Here is a 19151-nt window from a genome sequence, read left to right as displayed (position 1 = left end):
CAACACTATATATCATCCAAATATGCTATCTTCTATAGAATATACCCTGACCGAGGTATCCTTACTACCCACTCCCAAAAGCAACTTATTTTCTGTGATTTGAGTACTGAAACTCACCTTCTCTATTCTATCAGCCGGAGTTATCGTTTCATCAAACGACACAGCCTCTTTGAATCCAGTACTGTCCGTACGATAAACGCATACTTTCCCACTTTCAAACCCTAATGCAATGATACTCAGATTAAGTGATTGCTTGCCTTTAAATATTGTGACTGATGTGATAGCTTCACCCAATTTCAAAGCATTCACGAGCGATACTTTACCCTCTTGAATATCCCACAATTTCATCTGCTTATCACGAGACACTGTGACAAAGGAAGTGGCATTTGGCAACCACGAACAATCCCAAATGATTCTTGAATGTGGTTTTGCATTAAGCTCAACTAGGTTGAATTCTGCTTTTTCTTCATCTATAAGCTTCCACAAGGAGAATTGTCTATCTCTTGATACTGCCAACAAATATCTGCTGTCCGGAGAAAATTTGAGACTTGAAATGGTCAAGTTATGACCCGCAAGCACTTGCTTTGATTGCTGATAATCGTTGTCCACCATGAATACTCTTATCACAGCATGCTTCGCATTGTTTGATTTACAAGATGTGGCAATAAGCTTCCCATTAGGTGAGGTGGAGCAGCAAGTCACCTCGTACCCATGACCATAAAGCTTTTCGATTTCTGTGGCAAGACTGTTTCTTTGCAAGTACGATTCAGTTGGAGGTGCTTGTATTTGGTCTTGCGCTTTAAGCACAATGTCCTCAGCCAGGTCGTCATTCTTTGTTTCTTCCTCTACTTGCGCATCAGCTTTATTTGACAACCCCAATACTGGTAAAGTGGCAAACTCTGGAAGTTTTTCATTGTCATCGCTGATTTCAATTCCCCCTAAAGCCTTTAAATGCTGTCTTATTGACTCAGTGAGTTCAAATACTCGTAAAATCTTCTCATCCCCTCCAGAGACGAACTTGGTCTTTGTTATGTTGTCACAACAAATCATATCGTATCCATGTATCTGTGGTCGGGCTATTTCATGCCAAGTAGTGACGGAGTTTCTCTTCCAAGGTGCGTAAAGTCTCGTTGTTTGATCAAGTGAAGTAGCCATAAAGTATTCACCCCCAATGGACCACCTCAAATCCGTAATTGCACCAACAGCGCCCGTAACTCCTATAGTCTCCTCAAAATATTTGGTGTTATCAGGTGCTGATTTGTATGCCCTTATTGCACCAGTTTTGCCTGTTGCAAGAACATACTCTTCATTTGTAATGTCGTCAATAAACCACAAACATGACCAAAACCCGCCAGAGGCACCTGTGGCGGTTGATGCTCCTTTGATAGACATTTCCCCCAATCGACTTGTACACACCCATATTCCTGACTCAGTATCCATCTCCCAAATCATTAGTGCTGTGTCGGCAGTGGATGTCAACAACTGCAATTTGGACTCACTATTTTCCGAATTGTATTTACACGAAGGATGCCATTGAATACCAGTGATCCAATCATCATGTCCCATTATCAATGCTTCAAAACTGAATGCTGCTCTTTTACCGCCACCAAAGTCAAATTTGTATTGCTTGTTGGAGAGCAATGTCAATTTCGAAGGATCTTCGTCAGTGTTGTCAATAGCGTCATTCAACTTCAACCTCCATAGCCTTACATATCTATCCTGTGACCCACTTGCTAAAATGTAATCCTTGTGCTTTGATTTGGTGACAAACTGCAAAGTCTTGACCCAATCCTCGTGACCAGTTAATTCGGCACTTTTGTCGACACTTGAAACAGGGCCATTTGAAAAGTGAAGCGTATAGATGTGAATATTGTTGGTGGTTCCTCCTATGGCTAGAATGTAACTTCCATCATCGTCAATTTGTTGAATCGCCAAAGACAATGGATAAAAGTTGTGTTTGACTTCAAACTTGTGACCCAATTCGAACCCGTCACCGTTATTAACCCATATGATTATCTTTTTGTCAGCTCCACCTGTAACAAAGATATGCTCATTAACTTCGGCAATGCAGGTCACCGAATGTTCATGACCACTGAGCGATTGATGGTGAGTATAAACATCGTTACTTTTCTTCCATACATTTACAACATGATCTTCTCCAATAGATACCAAGAATTCGCTATTAGGTAAGAATTTTACTCCAGTTACCTCCTTTGTATGTTTTTTCAAAGTATAGTAAACTCCATGATGCGTTTTGTCCAAAGGTTTCCAAAGAGCGACTGTATTGCTTGCACCAAAGGCAATTAGTTTATGATGCTGATTGTAGTCGGAAACATAGTTCTGTTTGTTTACTCCTATGAAGACGGCCTCTTGAGTTACAGGTAGTGACATACTGTACAGTACGAATAGCTGCTTCTTTGGGCGTCTGGTTCATACGTTTCTCAAATTTTTATTTTTGCAATGAGGTTTTCGGGATGCTTTTTTTTTTTTGTTCATGCCACAAACAGAGACATCGTAACTCTCGTCTGCTCTTCTTTTTTTTGTTAAGCCATCAAATATGTTAACAACGACAACATTCTCTATGTGTGTATTCTCCTTTGCTTCCTTTTTCTCCTTTCCGTTTAGATTGTCAGCGCTTAAAAATATTAAAAGAAGAAGGAAAGAAAATCTTTTACAAGCGGAAAAACGCTCAACAGAACTTCACTTTCGACACAGATGAGAGCAGGTTGAATGAGCGCGAGGTGGCAGTAAAGACAGAGTTATGAAAGTTGAATTCCACAAAGAATGACGCACACGTGGAACTAGAACTGGATTCGGTGAGAATTAAAGTCAAAAGACTGCAATTGGAGGAGCTCGCCATCTACGAGCCGCGAATAAAACCATTCCGGCAACGCAAGGGATCTCGACGACAAAGAAACGTTGGTTGCAAAAGCCGCATACGTGACAAACCGAAAAGGACCAAAAAGATGCGAGTAGTTTCAACCGGGACTACTCAGTCGTCTAATGGAGATCAACCTTTCAATTACATGCTATTTGTTTCACTTGTAATTGCAGTTGTGTTCATGGCGTTGGCACTACAGTACCCCATTTGCCATTTGTATCGTTGCCATTGCGTGTGTAAATAACCAACACATTTGTAAAAATTATTTTTGTAATTTCATCTCCTCATCTCATCTCCTCTTCCCATCTCCATGCTCTGTCAGATATGTAGCCAGAATGACGGCAAGTACAAGTGTCCCACTTGTAAGAAACCATACTGTTCACTAGCATGCTACAAGTCAGAGAACCACAAACATGAAGAAATAAAACCCAGCAACAAAACGCCACAGGTGATGCCCTCACCAGACACAACTGAACCAATGACTAAATTCGACAAGTTACTTCAAGATGATCAAATTGAATACCTACTAAAACAACCAGCTTTACAGTTCCACCTCTTATCCATCATTACTATCCTACAAGATGGCTTCATCAACAACCTCAACCAAGAACAAAAACTAGAAGTCATGAATTTGAAATTGAATGATTTGCGAAAAGGCGGAGTCGAGCAAAACGAACTAGTAGAAGAGTTTGTACAAAGAGTATTGGAACTAGATGAAGCCTGAACCCGTTGTGTTTCACTATACATTTCCACCCCAGATGTTCTTTTTTTGACCCCTTTGCCCCACTTTCAATTTGAACAAGAATCCACCAAGATCACCAAACATATCGTCTGCATCAATTTTAGCATCAAAATCATCAAGTTTCAAATGGCCAGTAGTTACATATAAATCATCATCATCGGGACCGCCCATGGTTACACAAGTACTTTTTTTTTTCATTGATGATGACACAAATTTAAAGAATGGGTTTTTCTACATTTTCTCGTTGATCAACACATCCTAACCAACACAACGTCTCCAACAAACTATCGACAGTGAATTCCCCCCCAAATGGTGTCAGCGTATGTATTTTGATAATTTGGATGCAACGATGCTACTTTAGTTATCCTACTAACTTCTTCAGTGTCATACTAGTTCGCAATGCGACTCCAGATACAATAATACAATTCCAAGATCAACTCGCCAACGACCTACCCATGAAAAAAGGTAAGTGGAATTTTGCATTTCGGATTTTCAAAAACAATCAGTATGCAATTCCGAATGAAGTTGCTCATCAGGAATCCCTGAGCACCGAGTCCAAGTTCATGTACACGCTATCACCTTCATATTTACCTGGGAGTACACTTACCCTAATAAACGGAAGGTCTGTAGGTGTATTCAGTAGCACGATACGAGAAGAGGCAACGGAACTCGGTTTGCAAACAGAATGTATTCCAGATACCCATTTAGATTTGGGTGCAACGACCGGGCTTAACGATCCATTCGATATTCTTGCTAACCAGAAGTTGCAAAGTTTATGGACCCAGAAGCAAATGATCAAGGGAGACGGCGGCCAAATTTACGAATTAGAGAATGGTAACTTGTGTATCAGGACGTCCAACGTTTTCTTACACGGTAGCTTTAAAGGGTTGCTCATACAAGTTGAAATAAGCGACAGAAGTTTTGGTTTGAAGAATATCACTGCACCCGAACTCATACTGAGTATTTTGAAAAAGTATGGAATAAATGAAGGCAAAGTATGTACTGATGTTTTGGATGCACGTTCGCGGGATAAATATGGTGATTTATGCTGGCAATATTCGCGAATCCTTGACTTTTAAGGTGTATGCGTATGTGCGTGCGTGCGTGTGTGTGTGTGTGTGTGTGTGTGTGTGTGTGTGTGCGTGTGTGTATCTGATGTCATTGGAAACAATGACCAGGACGCACCGCCTATGTAAGTAGGTTAACGTAGTGAATGTAATGAGCTTGGTGGTTGGCGATGAGATGGTGAAATTTTAGTACACAAAGAGAGTATCAAAATAAGAAAAAAAATTAGAGTTATTCTCCTACACCTGTAAATCACCCAGCGTGAAGAGACCTGAACATGAAGAAGAGCCATGCCAAAGCGGGTTTAAAGGCCCACAAACGTGAAGGGAGAAAAGAAAGACGTCAAAAGGAAGAAGAAGAACTCAAGCAACTCAAAGAAAGAATTGAAAACTACAATCCCAATATAGATGAAGATGCGATGCAACAATTTAGTGACCTTCCAATTACTCAGAATACACTACGAGGTCTTAAGGAATCCTCCTTTATTTCATTGACAGATATTCAGAAAAAGACTATTCCAATAGCTTTGAAAGGGCATGATTTGATGGGAACTGCTAGAACAGGATCAGGTAAAACACTAGCCTTTTTGATTCCTGTAATTGAAATTTTGATAAAAAATGACATTACTGAGTATGACGGATTAGCAGCTTTGATAGTATCACCAACGAGAGAACTTGCGGTTCAGATTTTTGAAGTATTGGCCAAGATTGGGAAATACAATTCATTCTCCGCTGGTTTGGTTACCGGTGGAAAAGATGTACAATACGAGAAGGAAAGAATATCCCGGATGAACATATTGGTAGGCACACCTGGACGGATATCACAGCATTTAAATGAAGCTGTGGGGATGGAAACATCTAACTTGCAGGTGTTGGTCTTAGATGAGGCTGATAGATGCCTTGATATGGGATTCAAAAAGCAAATTGACAACATTGTAAAACATTTGCCACCAACACGACAAACGTTGTTATTCTCAGCCACTACTACCGATAGTGTTCAAGATTTGGCCAGATTGTCGTTGACAAATCCAAAAAGAATAGGTACTTCTTCTGATAAAGATGTTTCAACCATCCCTGAATCATTAGATCAATACTATGTCAGAGTACCCTTGGATGAAAAATTGGATGTCTTGTGGTCATTTATCAAATCACATTTGAAAAGTAAGATTTTGGTGTTTTTCTCGTCGTCAAAGCAGGTGCAATACACCTACGAAACATTTCGTACCCTTCAACCAGGTATTTCCCTTTTGAAGCTTTATGGACGTAATAAGCAAACATCACGTTTGGAAACAACCATGAAATTTGCTCAAGCTCAGCATGTATGCCTTTTTGCCACTGATATCGTTGCAAGAGGATTGGATTTTCCTGCAATAGACTGGGTTATTCAAGTTGATTGTCCCGAAGATGTTGCAACATACGTACATCGTGTAGGAAGGTCGGCAAGATTTGGGAGACAAGGTAAATCTTTGCTAATGCTTACCCCAAGTGAAGAAGACGCATTTTTGCAAAGACTCAAGATTCATAACATCGAACCGAAATTGATGAATATCAAACAAAAAAGCAAAAAGTCAATTAGACCACAATTACAGTCTTTGTGTTTTAAGGATCCAGTGATGAAGAATTTAGGGCAAAGGGCATTTATTGCTTATTTCAAATCGGTGTATATTCAAAAGGACAAGGAAGTTTTCGATGTGGAGTCGTTGCCTGCTGAAGCTTATGCGGCTTCATTAGGTCTTCCTGGGGCGCCCAAGATCAAAATTAAAGGAGGCTCTGCAAGTAAGGAGAAGAAGAACGAGTCGAGAATGTTACTCGCTTTGTCGAAAAGTGACGCTGATGGTGAGATCAAGGAGAAACCGTCCAAGATCAAAACCAAGTACGATCGGATGTTTGAGAGAAAAAATCAAACCATCTTGTCAGACCATTACTTGAACTTAACCAACAGCAAGGTAAATGGAAAGATGGAGAACGACGATGACGATGAAGATTTCATGACTGTAAAGAGACAAAATCATGAGCTAAAGGATGAAGAATTGCCCGATTTACTGTTACCAGCGTCTAAACGACTGGAGAGAAAGGCGCTTTCTAGAAAGGCGTCACTAGCTAACAAGGGCAATCCGACCAAGTTGAAGTTTGATGATGACGGTGTTGCGCATCCAATATATGAATTGGAAGGAGAAGAAGACTTCATCAAAGCAGGAGATGCCAAGAAACAGAAGGAGGATTTCCTTACAAAGGAGCAGAAGTTGATGAAGGTAACAGATGCTGCCGATAAAGAAGTCGAAAGACAAAAACGTCAAGAGAAAAAGAGGAAAAGAAAGGAAGCAGAAAGAAGATTGAGGGAAGAGGGAGAGTATTATTCAGAAAGGGAGGAAGATGTTCCAGACTTGGAGCGCGATATGGAATTTGGTGACAAGAAGACATCAGGCAGAGATAACACTTGGTTCAAAGATGAGCCAGAAATCAAGAAACAAAAGAAGGATGACTTTATTGAAATTGATGAGCCAGAGACTTTGGAGGACCTTGAATCTTTAGCAGCCAAGTTGATAAGCAATTAAAAAATAGCATCAAATTCTGAAAGATCAAACGTAACTAGAACTGAGTCGCTGAAATCTAATGCCAAAAACTTCATAACAACATCTCTAGCTATCGAATAGTTTTGCTCTTCATGTGCTGTTAATAACGTCATTTCATTGACCAAATCTTTTCCCGCATCGAGCTTACGTGCGATCTCTTCTGCTCGTGCAATGATAGATGATGGGATCCTACATACCTTGGCACAATGAATGCCATGGCTGTTGTCGCACACTCCTGCGACAATTCTGTATAAATAGGTGATATCGGCGGCTTTTGCTTCTCCATCAGTCAATACAACTTGTGTACACAAGAACTTGACCCTCTCTGAACGCACTCTATCAACAATCAAATTACCTCTGAAAAGCTCCAAGAAATGTGTCGATAGTATGCAACGTGGGCAATCACTTCGTGAAGCAAAATAAGTCAAAGTGCCCCCTAAGAGCGCTGGTGAGTCAATGGAATCACTACCCTTCCCAAATTCATCAATGATAACCAATGACCTTTCTGTTTCAAGATTGATACACTTTGAAAGCTGATTTATATCTATTGCAAACGTACTTTGGCGTTTTTCTAAAGATTCTCTGGACAGAATTCTTGTTAGCAATTTATCAACTATACCAATGACCGCAGATGACGCAGGAATTGCACAACCAATTTGTGCAAGCACAACATTCAATGCAACTTGACTCAAGAAGATTGATTTTCCAGAAAAATTGGCGCCTGTTAATACAATCATTCGTTCTTTTTCTTCATAAATAGCATCATTGGGAACAACCACTTTCAGAAGTGACTCTAACAACACATGTCTGCCATCTTTTATCTGTAGCTCCAACCCATTAGTTAATGTGGGATAGTTGAAGTTAGGTGATGCTGACGCTTCAGCAAGGGAACACAAGCAATCTAACTCCACAAGACCGTCAATAACTTTGAGTATCTTAGCTTCATAGGTTAACACTTCTTCCTGTAACCCTTGAATAATCTCAATTTCTCTATCATTGATGAGAGTGTGAATATCTCCATACTTTTCATCCAACTCTTGCACTTTGTCGCACTTATAATAAGCATTCGAGGGTGTCGCAAACACTTGATCCCATTCTAATGCCGCCCCCAGTGCATGGTCTGCGATATCAACGGAGATTAAAAATCCCAATTGTGGTATATAAACAGTGTTGAAGCTCTGGTTATGACTAGACATCAACGCTTGTGTGCATGCTTGCAAAATCGACTCCAAGTCGTTGTAAATTACCCTCAATCCGTCAATCTCTTCATCGACTCCACCCAAAACCCTGACCTTCCCCTCCTCCGCTGACGATTGTAACTCAATTATCAGAAGTATGGTTTCGGAGAGTTTTTGAAACTCGAAAACATCATCCTCTAATAAAGTTGTGAATTTGTGATCGACTGAGGTCTCTATGCTCAACGATCCAAAGTATAATCTCAAAAGCTTTGCAATTTGAACCGAGTTTGATAAAAACACAAGTAAGGACTTCCAGCTATTCCAAAGCAACTCATTTGTCCTAAGTCGTCTGATTTTGCGAAACGGATTCTTTAATTGGCTTAATAATTTGAAAATCTGCTTTCGATTGTCTTTGAAAGACTCCAGTGAAAAGCATTGAACAATAATCTGCCGCTGTTTGATCAAATCCAATTTGGCCAACGGCTTTCTCACCCAATCACGAAGAAGCAAGTATCCTTCTCTAGTAACGGTATGATTCAAAAAGTCAAGTAAACTTTTGATTGAATTTTTTGGAATATTCTTTTTAGTTTGGGGATCAGGAACTATTTGAAGAGCATACAACAGGTCAGTGTCCACAAACATGAGATTTTTAAAGTTGCAAACTTCGATCGAATCGACCATCTCAGCCAAACATAGGTAATCAATGTAATCGGCAATTCCAAGATATATCGCATTCAATGTGCCCATCTATGAACTTTGTTAGTACTAGATTCGACCAACAACGTGAACATTTCTCTACTTACACTTGTTTTGAAAAAAGGTGATTTCAATGCCGCATTCACAAAAATCTTTGATTCAACGGAACCATTGTATTTTTCAAATGATTGAGCCAAGTTCTGGTGGTCAAATTTTGTATAATCAGATACAATCTTAACTATTACTACCAAATTCCAATCACCCTCCGAGCTTCTTAAGTAAGCAATCATGTTTTCTGAGCATCTCGAAGAGACAAATACAATATCTGGCTCCAAGTCATCAATGATGGCTTCCACGTACGTGTTCGGGTAAGACACCTCAATATCCTCATACACAAATAAGTTTCGACTTTCCGTATCCAAACAAGACACTCCCAATGTTGATCGATGGTGGTCCAATGATAAGATCTTTTTCTGGTTCACTTGAAATGAAGTTTCTTCAGTGACGGAGTCTAGGTCTTCATCCATAGCTGGTTATAGAATTAAGTGTTGGAGTGGTGGGAATATTTTTACAACCAAAAAAAGTAAGCCGCAAAATATCATTTGTCACGTGCATTGAAATTGTTTACACACACACCTTGTTATTTAATGCATGGCGTTGCTATAATCTTTTCAGTCACAGCACCCAAACGAATAAGCTTACCAAATATGTCTTTACCTTCATCGTCTACCATTTCGACGTCTTCCTCCCCCGGTTGATTTCTGCTAGCATCTAATATGGTCAATTCTTGTAAAAAATCCGTAGGTACCCCTTTTGTCACATTCAACTTGATTCCATTCCCAAGGTCGATAGTAATTTTTCCTGACTGATGGATGTTGATTTTCCCAATCTCGCCTCGTAATGTTGATGTGTTTGTTCCGAGCAGTGATTTTGTAGTTGCATCTTGCGATTGCTCAATCGTACCGAGTTCCTGCTTTACCAAGCTCTCTTCACGCGCATATTTGGGTAGATGTTGTGGCAACTGAAAGAGAACATAATGATCATCTTCTTTTTCACGTGCTGATAGATTTTTGAAACTTCCAGCTAGGATATCCAAGACTTCCTCATTATCGGTGATTAGCTTACTGGCTTCATCTGTAGCAATCAGATCATTCTGGGTGATCTTGCTTTCGAGTATAGCTTTATTTTCCTTAATCAGTTCAATCTTATCTGCGATGGCTTCACTTTTAACTGTAGCTTCCCGACTTTCAGTTAAGGATATCACTGCAGGTGAGCTTTCCATTGAATCTGTGGGTTCAACCTTAACCGGATAGAAAGGCTCATCTTTCACTGCGTTTCCTCGTTTAATACCATCATCTCTGAAAGGTCTGAATGGGAACAACTCCGTGGCATCATCTTCGAAATTATACTCTTCCGTCATATTTATCTTGGTAGGATCGTCTTCACCATCAGAGTCCACCCCTGGAGTTGACGACCTGCTATCTTTCTTTTTCAAATTATTAATGAAATCGGGAGTTGCCAGGCTTTCACCATTGGTACTGTAGACCAAGTCTGCTGTTAGTCCGAGTTTGGTCCCGCTCAGATTACCAATGGATACAGAGCCAGCAGATAAGGGGCCAGACGTCACTATGTGCGTACCAGCATAATTGTTGCGGCCACCCCGACCTCGACCTCTAGCACTTCCTCCACGCCCCCTTGTTAATGCGTTTCGTTGAGGTTCTTGTTTAACTTGTGGTGCAACTTTGGCTCTCTCCTCCTTTGATTTTCTTTGCACCACCTTGGGTTTGAACTTGAGACCGGGCTTTGGCACCGGTGAGCTAGAAGGTTTTTTCGAATTCAATGATTCCAAGCGGTTCGACATGTTGTGATGGATATATGTTGATGGTTGAAGAGGTGAATGGCAGTGAAAATGAGAAAAAAAAAAAAAGGTTGGAAATGATTTGAGATGAGCATTGAGTTGCAATTTTAGTATATCAACAATGGCAAGGCAAGCAAAGGATACCGAGAATGAGTTCGACTTTGACGAAGTCGATGCATTTAATGCAAACAGATCAAAAATATTACTAGATCAAGCCGGAGAGTATGGTCAAGAAAGAGTGAGTGAAGATGAAGACTCACAAGAGGAAGTTTGGGCATCCGGTGATGAGGACGCTGATGAAGAGGATGAGGACGAGAACGAAGACATTGATGAAGACGTTGAAGATGAGGTTGATGAGGAAAAGGGATGGGGTGGTAGACAAAACTACTATGGTGGTGATGATGCTAGTGATGACGAGGACTCCAAGCGAATGACAGAGGAAGCATTAAGACAACAAAAAAAGCATCTTCAAGATTTGGAAATGGATGATTATGTTGATGATGAAATACTAGAGGATTGGCAAAAGAAAGCGGACACTTTCGACACCAAGGATAGCAACATTTCCCAAGTCGTGCTTGATACATCAACTAGCCTCGATTCCCTTGATGATACTGAAAGGTTAAAGTTGCTCAAACAATCTTTTCCCGAATTTATACCGTTGATGAGAGAGTTGGAAGAGTTGCAACCGAAACTTCGTGATTTGAATCTGATGGACCAAAATGTATGCACTACAATAAAAGTTAGCGCTTTATCGGGGTATTTGGCATCGATCACATCGTACATGGCTATATTTGTCGACAACCTTCGCAGTGGTCAAGGGTTTCTATCTATGAAAGACCACCCCGTCATGGAATCGATATTGAGCTCCAGAGAAGTGTGGAGGCAAGCAAATGAACTTCCACTTGAAATCAAAGAGGTGGCTGAAGAGGAAGAGGTGACAAATGAGGTTAGCTCAAGCGAAATTGATGAGGAGGACTTTGTTGATGCCAAAGAGGATCAAGACGACAGTCAAATTCTGCAGGATGAAGAGGAGGAAGAAACTTTTGATAATGGTCATAATATCAACATTCATCAGCAGAGAGTTATAAGGCGAGCACCTCCGTCAACTGGGGATGACTTCACTGAAGCTGATATTGATGACTTGGATTTGGAAGACAAGACTCGTCGTAAAAAGACTTTGAGGTTCTACACCGCCAAAATTGACAAAGCAGCAGCACAGAGAGAAAGGTATATCTCTGGTGATATGGATGTACCATATAAAGAGAGGTTATACGAGAGGCAACAAAAGTTGATTGAAGAAGCAAGAAAGAGAGGACTTGAGAAGAAGGATGATGACGATGAAGCAAACGACTTTTATGCAGGAAACGACAATGTCGGTGATGAGGATGATAGTGGTTATTATGAAGCCCTCAAACATGATAAAAAGTTGAAATTGAAAAATAGGAAACTAGCTCATGCTGCTGCAATCAAGGCAAGTAAAGAAGGCAAATTGGCGGAATTACAAGAAGAGATTGGACAAGATGGTAAAAGAGCTATCAATTACCAAATCCTCAAGAATAAAGGTCTCACTCCTCATCGTAAAAAGGAATACAGAAACTCAAGAGTTAAAAAGAGAAAGCAGTACGAGACTGCCAAGAAGAAACTCAAATCGGTTAGACAAGTGTATGATAGTGAAAAGAGTAAAGGCCCATACGAAGGTGAAAAGACGGGTATCAAGAAGGGATTATCAAGATCAGTTAAACTTGTATAGCATATATGTATCAACGACTGAATTGAATATCGTCAATTCGCAAAATAGATTTCACGCATTCTGAAGCCAATACGATGGCACTTGTACTGACCAAAACTGGCTGCAATACGTGCTCATCAAATGTGTTTGAAGCACCTGATCTTCTTACCGAGATTCCTGCATTCTTTTCCCCATTTTCATGTCTGTTCCTTAAATCGGTAACAACATTTATTGGATTCAATCCAGCATTTTCGGCCAACGTAGTTGGTATCACCTCTAACGCAAGAGCAAACTCTTGATAAACAAATTGTTCAACACCAAACAATTTGTTTGACTCCTTCATCAATTGTCTTGAAACTTCAATTTCTGGCGCACCACCTCCAGCGATCAAGGCTTTCTCCTTAACCAAGCATCTCACAACGCACAATGCATCGTGTAACGATCTTTCTGTTTCATCAACAACTAAATTGTTTGCACCTCGCACAACAATGGAAACAGTAGGCTGGGTGTTTTTTGAAGTGATTCCAGTTATCTGAACAATTTTTGAACTAGAACTTTCAATTTCCTCAACCAAATCGGCAGAGCCTAACCTATCTTCAGTGAAATTGTCAACATCAGCAATTGGTTTGCATCCGACAGCTTTGGATAAGAATTCAACCTCATCTCTTTCGATATCTTTGATCACCATAATGTTCAACTTTGATAAAAAGTGCAAGGCCAAGTCATTAACGGCATCCCTCAAAATAGACTTTTGTATCAACAATACGTTACATTTGGCCTTTTTTATCTTTTTACAAATGTTCAACAAGTATGCTCTTTCCTCTTTCAAGATTTTATCCATTTGTCTGTAATCATTGACAACAACATTGTTTTCCATATCTGGTTTTGGTGGTGACAATTGAAACTGAATCAATCCTATTTTGGCTTTTTCTATCCTAGTAGGTCCTCCGGCACTTTTTACAACATTTTGGGTTAAAACAACCCCATTGATCAACTCGGTGTCATCGATCGTACCACCCAACTTCTTTACCAAACGGATATCATTCAAGTCGACATTGTCCTGTTCTTTGTTAATCACCTTCAAGACAGAGTCCACTGCCAACGGAGCCAACAACAGTGAGTGTTGCGAAACAATCTTCGAGCTCAATGATGTGGAAGCTGCTTTAATCAACAATTCTTTATCGTCCAACTTGATTTTTGATGCCATGTCCAAAAGTATTTCAACACTACGTTGGGCAGCTCTTTGGAAAGACTCAGCAATCAATGTGGGATGTATGCCTTTATTTAATAGCCTCTCTGCAGCTCCTAGTAAAGCCCCCGTTAAAATGGCAACGGTTGTTGTTCCATCACCGGCCTCAACATCTTGTGCATGACTTACATCAACAAGCATTTTGGCAGCTGGGTGTAACACTGCCATGTGCTTCAAGATAGTTGCACCATCATTGGAAATGATAATTTCACCCTTATTTGTTCTGATCATCTTGTCCATTCCCTTTGGGCCCAATGAGGTTCTAATTGCATCAGATACAGCTCTAGCTGCAAGGATATTAGCTCGACGAACTTCTTGAGGCTTTTCCTTATCTTTGAAGGTAGCATTGGATGGTGCTTGCTGTGGTCTAGCTACCGAAGTCATTGGTTTGATGGATGGATTGAAAGAGTAGTGGTTTGCAGGATTTTCTTGTTTCAATTTTTTTTTCTCTCTTCCGTTCCAATTGATTCCATCGCGTAGGCTACACATTGCAATGGAGGAACATCATACAACATTTGAAAAATCGGGTGTCACGGTGGACGAGATTCTCCAATGCTCATTTTCCAACTGGTGTGGCCTGTTCAAGGAGCATTTGTACCCATACAGAGTGATTAATCCACTTCCACCAAACTTTATCGACTATTTGCTTAGTGATGGTATAAAATTGGCAGCAAGGAACGTGCAGCTAGAACTGACAAGTGATAATGAGTATAGCGACTGGGAAGAGGACGAAGTGGGTGAGTCTGAGCCAGAGCCACAGCCTTTGCTTCTGAAGTTTACAGACTTGCACCATCAAATCAACAATTTTGTAGAGGAGTTAGGTGGCAAGGTTATCCCCAAGTTAAACTGGTCATCTCCAAAAGATGCTAGCTGGTTGATACCGGGGAACACCATTCGCTGTATTGAAGCTGATGACATATACCTATTATTAAAGTCATCTGACCACATAATCGATGACTTGTTGTATCCTTTTCTGGAGGTTGATAACGCAAGTAACGTTAAGGTATCATACGAATTGGTTTTGAAGAGATGGGAGGATATAAATCCTGCCTTGGAGTTTAGGGTGTTTGTGAAGGATGGTAGAATTTTGGGTATATCGCAACGTGATTTGAATCACTATGAGTTTTTAAAGGATCTAGAGCCAGAACTCAATGAGAGAATTAACAAGTTTGTTTATGATGAAGCGATTCCAAAGTTGAATATGAGTAAATTTATCCTTGATGTGTATATACCGCGACCTTTTGATAAGGTGTACGTTATAGATGTGAATCCATTTCTGCGAAAGTCTGATTCATTATTGTTCACATGGAATGAGTTATTGACGCAAACCCCAAAGGATGACAAGGACCACCAATTCAGGTTGATAAATGAGACAAATCTTGGAGCTTTCGCTAGGAAACAGTACAGTGAAAGTCAAGTGCCAATCGATGTTGTTGGTGCGGCAAACGATACAGAGGCATTGATTAATTTGGCTAGAGAATGGGACAAGTTGCAAGCGAAGGAGGTAGATGAGAGCTAATTTAAGAAGGTTGAGATCGATCTGATGATTCTGGGCAGTAATAATGAAAGCACTAGAACACGAGGAGACAATCTTCGAGAATGCTAGTATATTTAATTCATGACGTAATTCAGATTTTACTAGGGACCCCACATATACCATAGTTAATGACATTCAACTTGTAAGCTCTTTTCATAGGTGTTTGTAATCATATCCATGTACAACCCAGTCGTGTATAAGAACCAACTTTTTGGCAAACTCCGAGGGTTTAAAAGTGCGAGCGCAATTGTGATTGACAACCACCCTGTAAACAACTTTAATAACAACTCCCACCAATGACATTGATTGCTACTGAGAGAAATATATTTCCGCAAAGCTATCGTGGCCGCTTGACTGAGGGTGTTACGTATGACTATCGCAACAATAATTTGTTATGGATTGATATCATTCAAGGTGAGGTACATCGTCTCCTGTTGGATGATCTTAACCAGCACCAAGTTTTGAAATGGTCTGACTCAAAAGAGTCAATTGGATTCATTGCTCTCACAAAGAAGGAAGATGTAGTGTTGGTGGCTGCCAAATCAGGTTTAGCATTGGGTGATTTCAACAAGGGTACATTAACGTACTTTTTCAAGTATCCATTCACAGAGTTGGAAAAGATTAGATTGAGATCAAATGATGGAATTATAGATCCTTGGGGTAACCTTTGGATTGGGGTAATGACAGATTTTCCAATCAGTGCCAAGGAAGGTGTGCAACCAGAAGGGAAATTGTTTCGAATTACTTCTGATTTAGAAATTGACGTCATGTTGGAAAACACCAAAATCTCCAATGGTATGGCTTTTAATGATGATGGGAATGAAGTATACTGGACTGATTCTTTAAACTTTACTATCTACAAATTCAACTACGATCATAAAACAAATAAATTGACCAACAAGACGGCATTTATTGAAACTAAAAAAGTATACCCTGATGAAAATGATCCTGAACCTGATGGGTTGGTTCGTACAGTTAATGGGGACATTTACTCTGCTGTTTTTTCAACATCCACCATTTTACATGTCAATGACAAGGGACAAATGTTGGAAAAGATTAAAATCCCAGCTAAAAGATGTACTTGTGTAACCATGGGCGGTCCCGATGATGATGATTTATATGTAACTACTGGCCATTTGAAACTTGATGATTTTGATGCTAAAATTGATGCAGACGATATGTTTGGTGATCTTGGTGGATTCTTGTTCAAATTGAAAGTGGGGCAAAGGGGTCAAAAAAAGAACATCTGGGGTGGAAATGTATAGTGAAACACAACGGGTTCAGGCTTCATCTAGTTCCAATACTCTTTGTACAAACTCTTCTACTAGTTCGTTTTGCTCGACTCCGCCTTTTCGCAAATCATTCAATTTCAAATTCATGACTTCTAGTTTTTGTTCTTGGTTGAGGTTGTTGATGAAGCCATCTTGTAGGATAGTAATGATGGATAAGAGGTGGAACTGTAAAGCTGGTTGTTTTAGTAGGTATTCAATTTGATCATCTTGAAGTAACTTGTCGAATTTAGTCATTGGTTCAGTTGTGTCTGGTGAGGGCATCACCTGTGGCGTTTTGTTGCTGGGTTTTATTTCTTCATGTTTGTGGTTCTCTGACTTGTAGCATGCTAGTGAACAGTATGGTTTCTTACAAGTGGGACACTTGTACTTGCCGTCATTCTGGCTACATATCTGACAGAGCATGGAGATGGGAAGAGGAGATGAGATGAGGAGATGAAATTACAAAAATAATTTTTACAAATGTATTGGTTATTTACACACGCAATGGCAACGATACAAATGGCAAATGGGGTACTGTAGTGCCAACGCCATGAACACAACTGCAATTACAAGTGAAACAAATAGCATGTAATTGAAAGGTTGATCTCCATTAGACGACTGAGTAGTCCCGGTTGAAACTACTCGCATCTTTTTGGTCCTTTTCGGTTTGTCACGTATGCGGCTTTTGCAACCAACGTTTCTTTGTCGTCGAGATCCCTTGCGTTGCCGGAATGGTTTTATTCGCGGCTCGTAGATGGAGAGCTCCTCCAATTGCAGTCTTTTGACTTTAATTCTCACCGAATCCAGTTCTAGTTCCACGTGTGAGTCATTCTTTGTGGAATTCGACTTGCATAACTCCGTCTTTACTACCACCTCGCGCTCATTCAACCTGCTCTCATCTGTGTCGAAAGTGAAGTTCTGTTGAGCGTTTGTCCACTTATCTTTGGACTCTAGCTTGTGGGGAATCCCGACTTTGACAAACAGTTTGTTCTTGAGATTGTCCCTGTTCGACGAGTGCTGACTGTTGTGCACTCCGTGTGTTTGAAGCAATTCGAAATACTTTATTCGCTCATGTATTTTTGGTGGTTGCGCAATAGGTAATCGAGGTGCATTGGTAACAGAATTGGTGTCATGAAGAGCGTGGATTTTTTGATGCTCCATCTGTGATGACATTAGTGTGTAATTTTTCTCCTTTGATCTATTGTCGATGGCATCCCTCTCAATTTGGATGACTCTTGTCTGTAGTGATTCAATAGTTGTTTGCAACGTAGACACCTTTGTCACTAGTTGAGCTGTCACCTCCTCATAACATTTATCTTGCGAATTGTTGATCTCATCTAAAACGTGATTCACCTCATCTGTACGTGGCGATAAGTTTGGTGTTGCCAACTGCAGTCTGAATGGAATTGACAATACATTTTTGTCCATTAGATTATGGGAAAGCAATTAATTGAGCATTTCTGCAACGCGTAAAATGGACAAACTTGGACACAGGATTGAAATATCTACGAAAGCAATAATGTTCAACACAATTACTAAACTTGTTTACCCTTTATTAAACTAATTACTCGTTTGGACTTCCACATGTGTACCAATTACATTGACGACATCATTGCCTTTACAAAGTAGTATGCTCTAGTCTGCACTCATACACACCATATTCAGGTACATCTCTCTCTCGAAAACAACTGGCGCACACATACACATCATTGAGGATGTGATGCATGGAACTGTTTTAGGTATTTGGCAAACTTACTCACGCAAAGGGCTTCCCCCCATCAGAGTTTTTCATCTTCCGTAAAAGATATACTTGAATGAAGGCATTGTTGAGCTGATTCTCGCGAAGACGTCACCGTTTGAGGTGAGTACATCTCAAAACACCCATACACATAGCTTTTCCATGGAAAAAGAAAAAGTGATGAAAAATATTGGGGTACGTTTTGAGTTGGATCATGTTCATAAGTTTTGTTGGCCATTATAAACAGATGGAGTTGCTGCGAAGTGAGCTCATTGAGACGGAGCCATACGTGAATAGAGATATCATATGCTCACCATGCTTTTCCTTTCTGATGTAAAATTAAGCAAAAATTCAAAACTAACTAAACATATATGGGATGTCCTGATTTGTATTCTTGTATAGTATTCTAGCCTGCGCAGCCACTGCTTACTTCTAACGCGTCCTTCTTACTACGCCTTCAAATTCCCTCACCCGTAATACACCTTTCCATATTGGGATAAACTATACTTGGTAGCGTTTATCTAAGACGAGACAGGGCAAATATCGTCACGTGCAATAAGAGTGATCAGCTTTTAACATTTTCAAAGACTTTTCTACTTAAATTATTGCGATTATTTACAACGTTATCTATATAA

General features: G+C 40.1%; 12 protein-coding genes and 1 pseudogene across 13 annotated transcripts; 7 read left to right on the top strand and 6 right to left on the bottom strand. All coding sequences in view use genetic code 12, as the record gives it.

Annotated features, from left to right (window-relative positions):
• Positions 1-12: 12 nt before the first annotated feature.
• On the bottom strand, positions 13-2391 carry CPAR2_400380 (Elongator subunit; the record flags this gene model as incomplete). The annotated part of the gene is made up of 1 exon (XM_036810909.1): positions 13-2391. The coding sequence occupies one exon, from the start codon at positions 2389-2391 to the stop codon at positions 13-15; it is 2379 nt and encodes a 792-aa protein (XP_036667399.1).
• Positions 2392-2690: 299 nt separating this feature from the next.
• CPAR2_400370 lies at positions 2691-3125 on the top strand (annotated as a pseudogene; the record flags this gene model as incomplete). The annotated part of the gene is made up of 1 exon: positions 2691-3125. A coding segment is annotated over one exon (435 nt).
• Positions 3126-3191: 66 nt separating this feature from the next.
• On the top strand, positions 3192-3605 carry CPAR2_400360 (uncharacterized protein; the record flags this gene model as incomplete). Its single annotated transcript, XM_036810908.1, has 1 exon — positions 3192-3605. The coding sequence occupies one exon, from the start codon at positions 3192-3194 to the stop codon at positions 3603-3605; it is 414 nt and encodes a 137-aa protein (XP_036667398.1).
• Positions 3606-3932: 327 nt separating this feature from the next.
• On the top strand, positions 3933-4702 carry MED20 (Med20p; the record flags this gene model as incomplete). The annotated part of the gene is made up of 2 exons (XM_036810907.1): positions 3933-3943; positions 4006-4702. 2 exons carry the CDS (start codon positions 3933-3935, stop codon positions 4700-4702), a joined length of 708 nt encoding a protein of 235 aa, XP_036667397.1.
• A 263-nt stretch (positions 4703-4965) lies between these two features.
• Positions 4966-7242, top strand: HCA4 (RNA-dependent ATPase; the record flags this gene model as incomplete). The annotated part of the gene is made up of 1 exon (XM_036810906.1): positions 4966-7242. One exon carries the CDS (start codon positions 4966-4968, stop codon positions 7240-7242), a length of 2277 nt encoding a protein of 758 aa, XP_036667396.1.
• On the bottom strand, positions 7239-9661 carry CPAR2_400330 (MutS family protein; the record flags this gene model as incomplete). Its single annotated transcript, XM_036810905.1, has 2 exons — positions 7239-9185; positions 9566-9661. 2 exons carry the CDS (start codon positions 9659-9661, stop codon positions 7239-7241), a joined length of 2043 nt encoding a protein of 680 aa, XP_036667395.1.
• A 113-nt stretch (positions 9662-9774) lies between these two features.
• On the bottom strand, positions 9775-10995 carry RPC53 (DNA-directed RNA polymerase III subunit; the record flags this gene model as incomplete). Its single annotated transcript, XM_036810904.1, has 1 exon — positions 9775-10995. The coding sequence occupies one exon, from the start codon at positions 10993-10995 to the stop codon at positions 9775-9777; it is 1221 nt and encodes a 406-aa protein (XP_036667394.1).
• A 118-nt stretch (positions 10996-11113) lies between these two features.
• On the top strand, positions 11114-12742 carry SAS10 (rRNA-processing protein; the record flags this gene model as incomplete). The annotated part of the gene is made up of 1 exon (XM_036810903.1): positions 11114-12742. The coding sequence occupies one exon, from the start codon at positions 11114-11116 to the stop codon at positions 12740-12742; it is 1629 nt and encodes a 542-aa protein (XP_036667393.1).
• Positions 12743-12752: 10 nt separating this feature from the next.
• CPAR2_400300 (chaperonin-containing T-complex subunit) lies at positions 12753-14354 on the bottom strand (the record flags this gene model as incomplete). Its single annotated transcript, XM_036810902.1, has 1 exon — positions 12753-14354. The coding sequence occupies one exon, from the start codon at positions 14352-14354 to the stop codon at positions 12753-12755; it is 1602 nt and encodes a 533-aa protein (XP_036667392.1).
• Positions 14355-14463: 109 nt separating this feature from the next.
• CPAR2_400290 (cell proliferation protein) lies at positions 14464-15489 on the top strand (the record flags this gene model as incomplete). The annotated part of the gene is made up of 1 exon (XM_036810900.1): positions 14464-15489. One exon carries the CDS (start codon positions 14464-14466, stop codon positions 15487-15489), a length of 1026 nt encoding a protein of 341 aa, XP_036667391.1.
• Positions 15490-15803: 314 nt separating this feature from the next.
• Positions 15804-16772, top strand: CGR1 (Cgr1p; the record flags this gene model as incomplete). Its single annotated transcript, XM_036810899.1, has 1 exon — positions 15804-16772. One exon carries the CDS (start codon positions 15804-15806, stop codon positions 16770-16772), a length of 969 nt encoding a protein of 322 aa, XP_036667390.1.
• Positions 16773-16787: 15 nt separating this feature from the next.
• HIT1 (Hit1p) lies at positions 16788-17201 on the bottom strand (the record flags this gene model as incomplete). Its single annotated transcript, XM_036810898.1, has 1 exon — positions 16788-17201. The coding sequence occupies one exon, from the start codon at positions 17199-17201 to the stop codon at positions 16788-16790; it is 414 nt and encodes a 137-aa protein (XP_036667389.1).
• Positions 17202-17267: 66 nt separating this feature from the next.
• On the bottom strand, positions 17268-18206 carry CPAR2_400260 (uncharacterized protein; the record flags this gene model as incomplete). Its single annotated transcript, XM_036810897.1, has 1 exon — positions 17268-18206. The coding sequence occupies one exon, from the start codon at positions 18204-18206 to the stop codon at positions 17268-17270; it is 939 nt and encodes a 312-aa protein (XP_036667388.1).
• Positions 18207-19151: the final 945 nt, after the last annotated feature.

The sequence above is a fragment of the Candida parapsilosis genome, contig 006372 (assembly GCF_000182765.1).
Source record: "Candida parapsilosis strain CDC317 annotated contig 006372".
NCBI lineage: Eukaryota > Fungi > Ascomycota > Pichiomycetes > Serinales > Debaryomycetaceae > Lodderomyces > Lodderomyces parapsilosis.
Note: the sequence above shows the minus strand (reverse complement) of the source record. Positions and strands in the feature narration are given on the sequence as shown.